This window comes from Oncorhynchus mykiss, chromosome 20 (genome assembly GCF_013265735.2).
Source record: "Oncorhynchus mykiss isolate Arlee chromosome 20, USDA_OmykA_1.1, whole genome shotgun sequence".
Classification (NCBI taxonomy): domain Eukaryota; kingdom Metazoa; phylum Chordata; class Actinopteri; order Salmoniformes; family Salmonidae; genus Oncorhynchus; species Oncorhynchus mykiss.
In genome coordinates this window covers 26,752,488-26,767,306 of record NC_048584.1, presented here as the reverse complement: position 1 = coordinate 26,767,306, position 14,819 = coordinate 26,752,488, and the positions used below count along the sequence as shown (strand labels likewise).

The 14,819-nt window shown below is 43.0% G+C and overlaps 1 protein-coding gene across 3 annotated transcripts in view; it reads left to right on the top strand.

Moving 5' to 3' along the window:
• LOC110499261 (rho GTPase-activating protein 27) overlaps positions 1-14,819 on the top strand; it is a 29,328-nt gene that overhangs the window by 1,793 nt on the left and 12,716 nt on the right. For all 3 annotated transcript variants that reach the window (XM_036956081.1, XM_036956082.1, XM_036956083.1), the window contains exon 3: positions 64-883. In XM_036956081.1, the coding sequence (XP_036811976.1) occupies positions 64-883 (820 nt within the window). The remainder of the gene's footprint in view (positions 1-63; positions 884-14,819) is intronic.

Here is a 14,819-nt window from a genome sequence, read left to right as displayed (position 1 = left end):
GTGTTTTGCACAGCCCCCAAACATATTGTTTACATTGCCTTTTTGGGCCTGTAATGTTCACAGGTACATCCTGGTCTCCAGGACCAACGAGCACTGGTGGCACGTCCAGAAGGACCAGAGCACCAAGCCCTTCTACATCCCTGCAAAGTATGTGAGGGAGCTCTCTGTGGAGGCCCAGGGCCAACTGGACCTCACCGATCCTGGGACTCAGAGTCACACATCCCCGCAGGCAACGACTGACAGAGAGCCAACGAAGATGTCTAACAAAGGTCAAAGGCCAGGCACTGTGATCAGGGTCCACGTGTCCACAGATCACTCTGCGAGATCACTTTCCACTCACAGGAAGTCCACGTTCAGTGTCTCACAAGACATCAATGATATCGAGCGGTATGAGCACGTGAAGACAATGGTGGGACTGCAGACCTCCAACAACGAGACTAGAGATAGCCCGCCATGTGATGAAGTGATGAAGAAGCATAGTTTAGTTCCAGGAGCCTCATTCAACTCAGCCTCAGACACTCCAGTACTTGGCAATTTGCTGCAGCACCCTTCCCAAAAGCTCCTTGTCCCACCCGAGCCCACAAGTGTACTTCCTCAGTTGCAGTCAGGCCATTCTCCGTTTATCAAGGATCCAGTTGAACAGCAGAACTCTGACGGCTGGATGATGAAAACACTGGCAGGGGATCCTAGTGGGCAATCTCATTTAAATCAGGACCCTGATATCTATGAGACTATATCAGATATACCACTCTCAGAGATGACAGACATAGTGGGAACAGAACCGACTGGATCTCTGGGTGCAACGAAAACACCAGCAGAACCGCGAAGCCTGGATCAAACTTGTGGTCCGATTGATGTTACAGCCCCTTCTCTTTCGGATCAGGTAAGATTGAGAGTCAGTGATTGATTTTCCTACATTCATTTCACATTTCCACAAACTTCAAAGTGTTTCCTTTCAAATGGTATCAAGAAATGCATATCCTTGCGAAAATCTGAAAAAAGTGTCAGATCCTTAAGAGGTTGTTAAGTAATGATGGACTGTTGTTTCTCTTTGCTTATTTAAGCTGTTCTTGCCATAATATGGACTTAGTCCTATTTGGTAAATGACCATCTTCTGTATACCAACCCTGCCTTGTCACAACACAACCGATTGGCTCAAATGCATTAAAAAGGAAAGAAATTCCACAAATTAACTTTTCACAAGGCACACCTGTTTATTGAAATGCGTTCTAGGTGACTACCTCATGAAGCCGGTTGAGAGAATGCCAAGAGTGTGCAAAGCTATCAAGGCAAAGTGTGGCTACTTTGAAGAAACTCACCTATAAGATATATTTAGATTTGTTTAACACTTTTTTGGTTACTACATGATTCCATATGTGTTATTTCATAGTTTTGATGTCTAAACTATTAATCTACACTGTAGAAAATAGTCAAAAATAAAGACCCTTGAATGAGTAGGTGTGTCCAAACCTTTGACTGGCACTGTACATAGTAGATAGGGGTAAAGTGACTATGCATAGATAATAAACAGCAAGTAGCAGCAGCGTAAAAAGGGGGTCAATGCAAATAGTCCACGTAGCCATTTGATTAACTGTTCAGCAGTCGTATGGCTTGAGGGTAGAAGCTGTTAAGGAGCCTTTTGAACATAGATTGGGCTCTCTGGTAGCGCTTGCCATGTGGTAGCAGAGAGAACAGTCTATGACTTGGGTGGCTGGAGTCTTTGACCATTTTTAGGGCCTTCCTCTGACACCGTCTGGTATAGAGCTCCTGGATGGCAGGAAGCTTGTCCCAAGTGATGTACTGGGCCGTACGCACTACCCTCTGTAGCGCCCTGCGGTCAGATGCCGAGCAGTTTCCAGGTGATGATGTAACCAGTCAGGATGCTCTCGATGGTACAGCTGTAGAAGTTTTTGAGAATCTGAGGACCCATGCCAAAGCTTTAAAGTCTCCTAAGGGGAAATAGCCTTTGTCGTGCCCTCTTCACAACTGTCTTGGTGTGTTTGGATCATGATAGTTGGTTGGTGATGTGGACACCAAGGAACTTGAAGCTCTCAACACACTCCACTACAGCCCCCGTCGATGGGATCTGAATAGGTTGGTCACAGATTCTTTAAAAAAAGGTTGGGCCGTGGATCAGAAAATCAGTCAGTGTCTGATGTGACCACCATTTACCTCATGCAGCGCGACACATCTCCTTCTCATAAAGTTTATCAGGCTGTTGTTGTGGCCTATGGAATGTTGTCCCACTCATCTTCAATGGCTGTGCGAAGTGTCTGGCTATTGGTGGGACCTGGAATACGCTGTCGTACACATCGATCCAGAGCATCCCAAACGTGCTTAATGAGTGACGTGTCTGAGTATGCAGGCCATGGAAGAATTTGAATATTTTCATCTTCCAGAAATTGTGTACAGATCCTTGCGACATGGCCATGCATTATCATGATGGAGGTGGATGAATGACACGACAATGGGCCTCAGGATCTTGTCACTGTATCTCTGCACAGTCAAATTGACATTGATAAAATGCAATTGTGTTCGTTGTCTGTAGCTTATGCCTGCCCATATCATGATCTCACCGCCACCATGGCGCACTCTGTTAACAACATTGACAGAAAACCGCTCGCCCACACAAAGCCATACATTTGGTTTGCGTTTGTGAGGCCGGTTAGACTTACTGCCAATTTCTGTAAAATAACAGCTTGTGGTAGAGACATAAACATTAAAGATGGGAACAGCTCTGGTGGACAGTCTTGCGGTCAACATGCCAATTGCACACTCCCTCACAACTTGAGACATGTGGCATTGTGTTGTGTGACAAAACTGCCCATTTTAGTGGCCCCAGCACAAGGTGAACCTGTGTAATGATCATGCTGTTTAATCAGCTTCTTGATATGCCACTCCTGTCAGGTGGATGGATTATCTTGGCAGAAGAGAAATGCTCAATAACAGGGATGTAAACAAATTTGTGCAAAACATTTGAGAAATATGCTTTTTGTGCGTAGGGAACATTTTTGGACTATTTTATTTCAGCTCATGAAACATGGGCCCAACACTTTACATGTTGTGTTTAGATATTTGTTCAGTGTACATGCAGTACAGAAAACTGGAAAGTCAGTAAACATTTCCACATAATCAAAGTCTCTGGGGCCTACTGTCTAACTGTTTATTTGGCTTGCATCTGTCCTATGTCCCATTGTTCAGCAGCCCAATGACTGATGGAGTGAAACATGCCTTGCTCCTATTCTTACTAAGCAATGGGACCCAAAACCTCCTTCTGGTGGGCAGCAGTTCAAAACATAGGGCAAGATTGTGTGTGGGGTCATCTATGATGCGTTTGGCCTTGTCCATTGCCTGTTTATCATAGAGGCCCTGAAGCCCCCTGCACTGCAGCTCACAGAGCTTGGACCCCAGATTCGCAGTCCGCCTAAGGATACCCTTATTATAAACTGACAGGCCACCGTACCAGGCCAGGAAACAGAAAGTTGGCACACTCTCTCTATATGGCAGGTGTTGGAGAGTATCCGGGAGTATCCGGGTGTTAACATTCGGTTGTCTCAGTCTGTGCAGGAGGTAGTCGTTGTTTGTATTTTTATTGATATGCTTAGTGTTGGCATTAAAATAGTATGTGCTGTCCATGATGGTTCCCATGTACTTAACTCCCCACACTCGCTTCACCACAAAAAATAAATCAAAAATCAAATAAATACAACAGGGTAACTACAATGAAGGGTTCATGACTGGTGCAAAACTACCTCACACTCAACATCAACAAACAAAAGAACTGCTCATTGATTTCCAGAGGCAGACCCAGTGAGCCACCTAGATGCATGGTGATATTGTTGTTAACAGAATGCAATGTGTTTGGTTGAAAGTTGTGCTGTTAACTTGGTTTATCCATAAGAAATGTATCCATAAAACATGCATGAGATGATAAAATCCCTGCTAATGTATGGAAAGATTCCCAACATAGCATGGCATATCTTGGCTGTAGTAGACTCAATTTATTATTCTATGCCAGCTCATCTACATATGAATACACACACACACACTCTTTTGTGTGCCAGTCCAACGGGGTAAGGGGGTGCCCCTAGAATGCAACTGTAGTGTCCAGACCAGCTGATTCAAGTGTTCTATCTGGTCAGGTTGGTGCAACTGTCTGGAATACGTTAAGCGGGACCAAATCACTGTTAGGTGCGTATGGACCTGTACAATTTGATTGGAACAATTATAAGTATCTGTCCGATTTCACAAAAGTGGAATCGTCTTTCTATCTCTTATTACATTTTCTTTTTATTACCGTGAATGTAAGTCGGGTTTAGGGGAGAGTTGTTGGGGCAACCACAGAACAGGTTAGAAACTGGTTAATTCTGCTGGTTCGAATCGATAGGCTACATACATACTGTAACCAGAAAGGAAAGAGTTCATCCGAAATGTAGGCTACCAACAACCACTTCCAAACTGCTGGTTGTAGTTGCTTCCAGTTGCTGCATGTTGCCAGAGCACCGGTGACGTTGACGAGAATTATCCAACCTAAAAAAAAATGGAAATTTAGCGAATGCAAATTACATTGAATAAAGTTGGTTGGCTTGACAGGCGCAACATCGTTTTTCGGAGAAACCTTTAACTTTCCACGAGTCCGATGTCATCTTTGGTTCACCTGTTCCGAGGTAAAGTGACGTAGGCCGCTTCTAGTATCGGGATGTACAGTCAAGCATGGAACTATTTGTATCCATCTGGGTGTAGCCTATAAATTGGCTACATTTTATCTGCTCCGCTCACGATTTTAAAGTTATTACATTGTTGCAATGTGAAAACATTATGATTGCTGACTAAACTAGTATATTAGGCCTAAATTGCTATAATAGAACTTTATCTAGTTTGCAAACTGAAACGTGTAAATGTAGAAAGACTATTTAAAAAGCTTAGATAAAGCCACCACAGATACTGGTTTATTTTCTAAAATCGGTTTTACCATAGTAAACTATCCCCAATTTACAGAAAGGCAGAGAGCTGGTGTGTGGCTTTCAACAATAATCCTCAGTGGAATGAATGACACCCTCACTTCCCCTGTCTGTCGGGACAATGGGGGAAGCATCCCAAATGGCACTCTACACCCTGTGTAGAGCACTACTTTTGACCAGGACCCATAGTGCTCAGCAATGAAATGTATAGGGAATATGGTGCCATTTAGGACTCCGAAGGTTGCAACTCATGTGGACGTGCCAGGACCCCTCAAGTGGAGCCCCACTTCCCCAAATGGAGGTCCGTCTCCATGGTAATGTGTGGGGGTTTAGAGTTTAACTCAGAAGAAGCAGCTAGCTAGGGCTTAGGTTAGGTGGCATTGACAACCATGCCATGCAGTGTGTGAATAGGCTATGCACAATGTGCACACTGGCAATCAAACTCACATTTAGGTAATTGTCAAGTCTTTACTCATTCTATCAGTACATGATATGTACTGTAGGCTAGTTCCATTGCTTCCTGAATTGAAGCGCTCTAGGTAAATATAATGAACCAAAATATGAATGCAACATGCAACAATTTCACATTTTACTGAGTTACAGTTCATATGAGGAAATCAGTGAATTGAAATAAATTCATTAGACCCTGATCAATGGATTTAACATGACTGTGAATACAGATATGCTTCTGTTTGGCAAATCAAATCACATTTATTTATAAAGCCCTTTTTACATAAGCAGATGTCACAAAGTGCTTATACAGAAACCCAGCCTAAAACCCCAAACAGCAAGCAATGCAGATGGAGAAGCACAGTGGCTAAGAAAAACTCCCTAGAAAGGCAGGGACCTAGGAAAAAACCTAGAGAGGAACCAGGCTATGAAGGGTTGCCAGTCCTTTTCTGGCTGTGCCCGATGGAGATGCAATTGTGTTCGTTGTCCGTAGCTTATACCTGCCCATACCATAACCCCACCGCCACTATGGAACACTCTGTTCACAACGTTGACATCAGCAAACTGCTCACCCACATGACGCCATACACTTGGTATGTAGTTGTGAGGCCGGTTGGACGTACTACCAAGTTCTCTAAAATGACGTTGGAGGCGGCTGATGGTAGAGAAATTAACATTCAATTATCTGGCAAAAGCTCTGATGGACATTCCTGCAGTCAGTGTACCAATTGCACGCTCCTTCAAATCTTGAGAAATCTGTGGCATTGTGCTGTGTGACAAAACTGCACATTTTAGTGGGCTTTTATTGTCCCCAGCACCTGGTACAATGATCATGCTGTTTAATCAGCTTATTGAAATGCCACACCTGTTAGTTGGATGGATTATCTTGGCAAATAAGAAATGCTCACTAACAGGAATGTAAACAAATTTGTGCAAAACATTTGAGAGAAATGTTCTTTTTGTGCTTCTGGAACATTTCGGGGATCTTTTATTTGAAGCTCATAAAACCAACACTACATGTTGCGCATATTTTTTTTCAGTGTACATACCTTTGGTTCATCTGATATTGGTAGGTTGGCTAAACTGTTCTGGATGAGTGGCAATGAATGGTCCAGGGCCCATAGGGCTATGGTCAAAATTAGTGCACTATATAGGGAATATAAGGTTCCATTTGGGACAGAACCTAGGGCTGTTCTGCCCCTTATTGGCATGGGGATCCATCCACTGTTGATTAAGGGATATGTTCGTGCAATCTAAAAATCGTTATATGTAAAAAAAAAATATATATATATATATATATATATATATATATATTTGTAGAATTTAAGTTGTAGGACAGTGGCTGGTACAGGATGATGCTAAGGAATAGAGGCTTTAATCAAACAGACTGTACAGAGAACCTCCAACCTGTATTCTCTGTGTTCTAGAGCCGCAAAGGCTCCTGAGTGGCGCAGCGGTCTAAGGCACTGCATCTCAGTGCTAGATGCATCACTACAGACCCTGGTTTTATCCCAAGCTGTATTTGGCCCAGCATCGTCCGGGTTTGGCCGGGCTAGGCCATCATTGTAAAATAAGAATTTGTTCTTAACTGACTTGCTTAGTTAAACATTTTTTTTTTATGAAATAAAATGTGCCATGTGCAACAGATTTCTGAAATAAGCAGCATTTTGGGTGCAACTGGATAGCAGTCCTGTAGGTTTTACAGGAGTAAGTGACAAGGTGTATTAAGGCTCGCACACATCGCACCAAAAGTGGATCTAGCGTTCTTCTGCTGATCTTGATCTTTCAGCCCGCGGTGTTTTATGGACTACCCGCTGTAGACGCCTGACTCGGTGCGCCCTTGGTTCGCAAATTACGCTCAGAGGTGCTAAGTACTCTCGGCCAGCAAACGCTGTTGGTGTGTCTGAGCCCTTAGTGTCTGACTTGCATCATCTTACATGTCTTGTAACTGTAGCCTTCACTTACACTGTACCATAGGTCTCTGATCAAAGTAGTGCACTATGTAGGGAATAGGGTGCCTTTTGGGATGCAATCTTTAATATAATGTTTAGAACTAAGCAGAAGCCACATGAATGTTAAAATAAGCGCTGTCAGTTCCTAATTAAATTTACTGTCAAGAAGAATGCATGCATTTGATCAGAGACTTTTGGTGGGAAAACCCTTCCCTGAAAGTTTTGATTGAATATTGACCACTGTTGGTCTATAGCCTTGATCATCCAAACTAGACATGTCGATGTCGGTCCAATGTTTTCATGTGTCAACAGGACCAATGTCCCAAAGATCTTTTAAAGGAGACGCCAAAATGTATTTTCGACTCAACATACAGTATCTCAACCCCTCTGTGGTTTTGGCAGGGTGTGCTGTCCATTCAGCTGACTGTGTGTGTGCACCTTTGTGTGTGCATGTCCATTCTCCCGTGCTGTGATTGGGACAAGGATTGGGACTTTGAGAGGCACTGGGGGAGCCTGAACAGACAGCCTCTTGAGTCTGAACAGATCACAACGTAACCTAGAGACAGACGGTACAGCAGCTGTTGTAAGTTGCTCTGTTCTGCAGACCAAAGTCACATGCCAGGAAACTCTCTGTTCCTGCTCTCTGACAGAATAGAACACCAGGTAGCGTGTTGTTCAGGGAAAGGACATACAGGTGAGTCCATTGTCTGATTGTTCCCCTCCTCAGCAGCAACACTGGCCAAATGGCACCCCATTCCCTATATGGTGCACTTTACTTACTGTACACAGCTATAATTCAAGGACAACCACTTCAATTGAATCAGAAAACATCTCACTCACAGACAGTCCCAAATGGCACCCTAGGGCTCTGGTCAAAAGTAGTGCACTTTAAAGGAAATAGGGTGCCATTTGGGACTGTCTGCGAGTGAGATGTTTTCTGATTCCATTGAAGTGGTTGTCCTTGAATTATAGCTGTGCTGCTCAGGGATATTATGTTTTATTGTGGTCATTAGGCCTTGGTAGTGGTGAGTGGTTAGTCTTGGTTTATTGGTACTAGTGTGTGAACCAGAGCAACAGTTCTAGCACTACCAGAGCCCATAGGGTCAAAAACAGTGCACTACAAAGCGAATAGGAGGTCATCTGGGACATATCCTAGGCATGGCTTCTAAACTGAAATCATGTGGAGGTTATTTGAGAGTAAGGATGGGTGAATAGATTTAGATGAATCCAACATTTAGGCTAACACGCAATGTCATGATCCCGAGGCTGCCATGATGGTTGGACTATCGAGTGGAGTGGACTATCCTAGTTAAATACAAATGAACTCAATTGACATGAAAGTGAATGTAGGAATGCATTGCTTATATAATCCAATTAATCAGCAATTCACAGCTTTACTGTGTACAGTACTGCAGGCATTCTTGGGCAGCAGTTGTTATCACGTATCTTTGACTTGGGCTCTTATAATGTTACCACAGTATATTCAGACATTACCATATTGTCTCTCTTTTGTATTCATCTCTATGTACCATCTATGTTCTAGAATATCTATGTTCTAGAGATCTGTTTTCCTGCAGATCCTACTGGAGCTGGTTTTCTGCGTCGGGGCAGTCAGAAGAGCGTCAGTCAGCCTGGCCTGAGGAGATGGGTAGGGAAGTGATAAGGTTGGTGTGCTGTATGTAGATTGTAGAAGGTAGAACTAGAATTCCACACAGCATTCTCTGGGGTAAACCAGGATTCTGGGCCATGAGGAGTGATGTAATGGGGGAGGAGTCAGACTCATTCAATAGGCCGACTGTTTTTGTGGTGTGATTAGGGCCCCAATTTGCTTCCCTATTGTTTGATTGGATGATTGGTAAATCGGTTAAGTAATCAGGCAGATTGCTGATTCATAGCATTGCTCAAGGCTACAGTATGAGAGAAATGTCAGCTTTTTCTCCTTTAGGGCAATTAAAGACTATGCAAAATATTGCAATCGTCTCCTAGTTCAACAACATAACAATGTTTCCTCTTCCGCAGTGCTTCACTTTCACTCTTTTGGTTGGCATTTCAATTTTAAACACTCACAAAACAGAGGATATGATCTTTGACAAACTTTTTAAAAAATCATGAATTAAACTACTTACATTTGAATTGGCCGTATCCCCTGTTAAGTTATCTGTCTGCATCAATGAAGTGTGTTGTCCACTCAGGTCCTTGTTTGTGAGTCTGAAATAAAGGCCTCCTCTGTGCTTATGCAATAGCATAAGCATAGTGTGAGGCTGCTGGCCCGGGCACATTTGAATAGCAAAACACCTTGTGCCCAGGTATCAAATATAGGGGTGAAATATTTGGGATGTTCCAGGAACTGTATTCGCCAGGGTGCCAGTCGGTTTCTGCTGTCTTGCCAACTGGTTGACACGGCATCTCTGATGTTTACTGCAGATAATATTCTTGCTTGGTGAATCCAAGCCAATGGATGTAAAAAAGAACTATTCAAACGTCAACTGCAACCGCCAGCCTGAATCTGAAAAACACTACAGTCATTGATGGAGATGTAGTGTTACTATTGTACACCAACCCCAATATTGGTTGGTGTGTTGTGATACTGTTGGTTGGGGTGTTGTGATACTATTGGTTGGGGTATTATCATTATGCTATTGGTTGGGGTATTATCATTATGCTATTGGTTGGGGTATTATCATTATACTATTGGTTGGGGTATTTTCATTATACTATTGGTTGGGGTGTTATGATACAGTGCCTTCGGAAAGTATTCAGACCCCTTGACTTTTTTACATTTTGTTAGGTTCCAGCCTTGGTCCAAAAATGTTTTCCTCATCAATCTACACACAATACCCCATAGTGACAAAGCAAAAACAGGTTTTTAGACATGTTTGATAGTTTATTAAAAATAAAACTGAAACATTACATTTACATACAGTTGAAGTTTACATACACCTTAGCCAAATACATTTAAACTCAGTTTTTTACAATTCCTGACATTTAATCCTAGTAAACTTCCCTGTTTTAGGTCAATTAGGATCACCACTTTATTTTAAGAATGTGAAATGTCAGAATAATAATAGAGAATGATATATTTCAGCGTTCATTTCTTTCATCACATTCCCAGTGGGTCAGAAGTTTACATACACTCAATTAGTATTTGGTAGCATTGCCTTGTAAATTGTTTAACTTCGGTCAAACGTTTTGGGTAGCCTTCCACAAGCTTCCCACAATAAGTTGTTTGAATTTTGGCCCATTCCTCCTGACAGGGCTGGTGTAATGGAGTCAGGTTTGTAGGCCTCCTTGCTCGCACACGCTTTTTCAGTTCTGCCCACAAATCTTCTATATGATTGAGGTCAGGGCTTTGTGATGGCCACTCCAATACCTTGACTTTGTTGTCATTAAGCTGTTTTGCCACAACTTTTGAAGTATGCTTGGGGTCAATGTCCATTTGGAAGAGAAATTTGCAAGCAAGCTTTAACTTCCTGACTGATGTCTTGAGATGTTGCGTCAATATAACAACATAATTTTCTATTTCCATGATGCCATCTATTTTGTGAAGTGCACCAGTTCCTCCTGCAGCAAAGCACCCCCACAACATGATGCTGCCTCACCCGTGCTTCACTGTTGGGATGGTGTTCTTCGGCTTGCAAGCCTCCCTCTTTTTCCTCTAAACATAACGATGGTCATTATGGCCAAACAGTTCTATTTTTGTTTCATCAGACCAGAGGACATTTCTCCAAAAGGTACGATCTTTATCCCCATGTGCAGTTGCAAACCGTAGTCTGGCTTTTTTATGGCGGTTTTGGAGCAGTGGCTTCTACCTTGCTGAGCGGCCTTTCAGGTTATGTCGATATAGGACTTGTTTTACTGTGGATATAGATACTTTTGTACCTGTTTCCTCCAGCATCTTCACAAGGTCCTTTGCTGTTGTTCTGGGATTGATTTGCACTTTTCGCACCAAAGTACGTTCATCTCTAGGAGACAGAACACATCTCCTTCCTGAGCGGTATGACGGCTGCGTGGTCCCATGGTGTTTTATACTTGCATACTCTTGTTTGAACAGATGAACGTGGTACCTTCAGGCATTTGGACATTGCTCCCAAGGATGAACCAGACTTGTCTACAATATTTTCTGAGGTCTTGGCTGATTTATTTTGATTTTCCCATGATGTCAAGCGAAGAGGCACTGAGTCTGAAGGTAGGCCTTGAAATACATCCACAGGTACACCTCCAATTGACTCAAAAATGTTGTCAATTAGCCTATCAGAAGCTCCTAAAGCCATGACTTCATTTTATGGAATTTTCCAAGCTGTTTAAAAGGCAGTCAACTTAGCGTATAACTTCTGACCCACTGGAATTGTGATACAGTGAATTATAAGTGAAATAATCTGTCTGTAAACAATTGTTGGGAAAATGTACTTGTGTCATGCACAAAGTAGATGTCCTTACCGACTTGCCAAAACTATAGTTTTTTAACAAGACATTTGTGGAGTGGTTGAAAAATGAGTTTTAATGACTCCAACCTAAGTGTATGTAAACTTCTCATTTCAACTGTAAGTATTCATAGCCTTTACTCAGTACTTTGTTGAAGCACCTTTGGCAGCGATTACAGCCTTGAGTCTTCTTGGGTATGATGCTGCAAGCTTGGCACACCTGTATCTGGGGAGTTTCTCCCATTCTTCTCTGCAGATCCTCTCAAGCTCTCTCAGGTTGGATGGGGAGCGTCGCAGCACAGCTATTTTCAGGTCTCAACAGAGATGTTCGATCGGGTTCAAGTCCGGGCTCTAGCTGGGCCACTCAAGGACATTCAGAGACCACTCCTGCTCTGTCTTGGCTGTGTGCTTAGGGTCATTGTCCTGTTGGAAAGTGAACCTTCGCCCCAGTCTGAGGTCCTGAGTGCTCTGGAGCAGGTTTTCATAAATGACCTCTTTGTACTTTGTGTCATTCAACTTTGCCTCGATCCTGACTAGTCTCCCAGTCCCTGCCGCTGAAAAACATCCCCACAGCGTGATGCTACCACCACTATGCTTCACCATAAGGATGGTGCCAGGTTTCCTCCAGATGTGACGCTTGGCATTCAGGTGAAAGAGTTCAATCTTGGTTTCATCAGACCGGAGAATCTTGTTTCTCATGGTGTGAGAGTCTTTAAGTACCTCTTGGCAAACTCCAAGCGGCCTGTCATGTGCCTTTTACTGAGGAGTGGGTTCCGTCTGGCCACTCTTCCATAAAGGCCTGATTTGCTGCAGAGATGGTTGTCCTTCTGGAAGGTTCTACATCTCCACAGAGGAACTCTAGAGCTCTTTCAGAGTGACCACTGTGTTCTTAGTCACCTCCCTGACCAAGGCCAATCTCCCCCGATTGCTCAGTTTGGCCCGGCGGGCAGCTCTAGGAAGAGTCTTGGTGGTTCCCAACTTCTTTCATTTAAGAATGATGGAGGCCACTGTGTTCTTGGTCCTTCAGTGCTGCAGACATTTTTTGGTACCCTTCCCCAGATCTGTGCCTTGACACAATCCTGTCTTTGAGCTCTACGGACAATTCCTTTGGCCTCATGGCTTGGTTTTTGCTCTGACATGCACTGTCAAATGTGGGACCTTTTATAGACCTTTTATATACCTTTTATAGACAGGTCCAAATCATGTACAATCAATTAAATGTACCACAGTTAGACTCCAATCAAGTTGTAGAAACATCTCAAGGATGATCAATGGAAACGGGATGCACCTGAGCTCAATTTCGAGTCTCATAGCAAAGGGTCTGAATACTTATGTTTTATTTTTTGAATACATTTGCAAAAATGTCATTATGGGGTATTGTGTGTAATTAAAAAAAATATTTAATCAATTTCAGAATAAGGCTGTAAAGTAACAATGTGGAAAAAGTCAAGGGGTCTGAATACTTTCTGAAGGCATTGTACTTATGGTTTTGTGTGTTATGATACTATTCCTTGATGAATTATGATGATGCTATTGGTTGCAGTGGTATGATACGTATTATCATACTATTAGTTGTGTTAGTATGGATGTTATGGTACTACATTTCAGCCAAAGGCTTCAGATAGTCAGCAGTCTGATCTGTGAACAGTCTGATCCTCCCTGGAAGGAAGTGATGGTTGAGCAACTGTCCCTTCACTAAAGTTTCCTGTCTCAAGTCAAACACCCACCTACTCTGCAGTCTGAGCTTCAGCCACTCTGGGTTCCTCCTAGTTTTACAGCAACATTGTCCATTAAAATGTGTACATTTCTCCTCTACACAGTGCACAATTGTACTTTTCTATGTAAATTTATCAAGCAATTCTTAAACATTTGTTGTCATTTGATTTGGAAACCAATAGTAGTAGTCAGATTCTTACTGTTAATGCTACTTTCAGGCTGATTACAAAATGTATAATGTTAATGTAAAGACTAGAGAAGGAGATATAACCCAAACCAGAGTTATAACAGTCAAACCATGACCTTTGTGAGTACAGTGGACTAGCTATAAACCCAGAGTTTTTTTTCAGTTTCCTCTTAGTTCTGCCCTGGCTTCCTCACTAATTAATCTAATTCACCACTTGAGTAAAGGAATGCACTCTCCTAAAGCTTTGTTTCCATGCCGACATTTCCTTTTTCATCATTGGTAAGACAGAAAGGAAGTGGGTTCAAATGACCTGTCCTCTTTTTATCTGCCTCCTCCTCTCTCTCTCTCTCTCTCTCTCTCTCTCTCTCTTGTTCACTGTCTATCTCTCTCTCTCTCTCTCTCTCTCTCTCTCTCTCTCTCTCTCTTGTTCGCTGTCTATCTCTCTCTCTCTCTCTCTCTCTCTCTTGTTCGCTGTCTATCTCTCTGCCTCCCTCCATCTGAAACACCCCTCCCCTCCCCCTGTCATTGTAACAGAGGAGGCAGTTCTCCTTTCGGAGGCATCTCTGTCATTGGTGAGTGTGCGCACACTGCATGGTGTGTGTGCCTGTCTGCCCGCCTCTGCTCCTGTCAGTTCAGTCCCGTGGTAGCTAGTGTAGCTGTGCTCTGGTCAGCTGTATTATATGGCTCTACTAATTAGGATTACATAAACATGGTGGATCTTTATGCAAAGCCCCGGCATGGGTATCAGACCCGGGGGGGCTTGGCTCTACCCATTGCAAACCAGGTAGGTCCAGAACAAACTGTATAGCGTATGTCTCTAAATGCAACAATGCAGCCTCACCAAAACTGTCAGTGCACTGGTTTTGATGGATCTATGGCTAAATTGTCTGGTTCTGAATGTAGATCAGAGTGTGTTGGGTTTGTTGTACAGTGTATATACAACATTGACAGTGTTTACGTCTACCTTGTTATCACTTTCTTGCTTCCTGTTGAGTCTACTTAGTCTCACCCTTCTGCGGATATATTGCTTCAGCTCAACTTTGTTTTCCTCTGTTGCCGTGTATGTCAACCCCAGAGAGCATGCTCAGTAACTCAAGTAACGCCGCCTTCCGCATGGTTAGTGCATAGATCC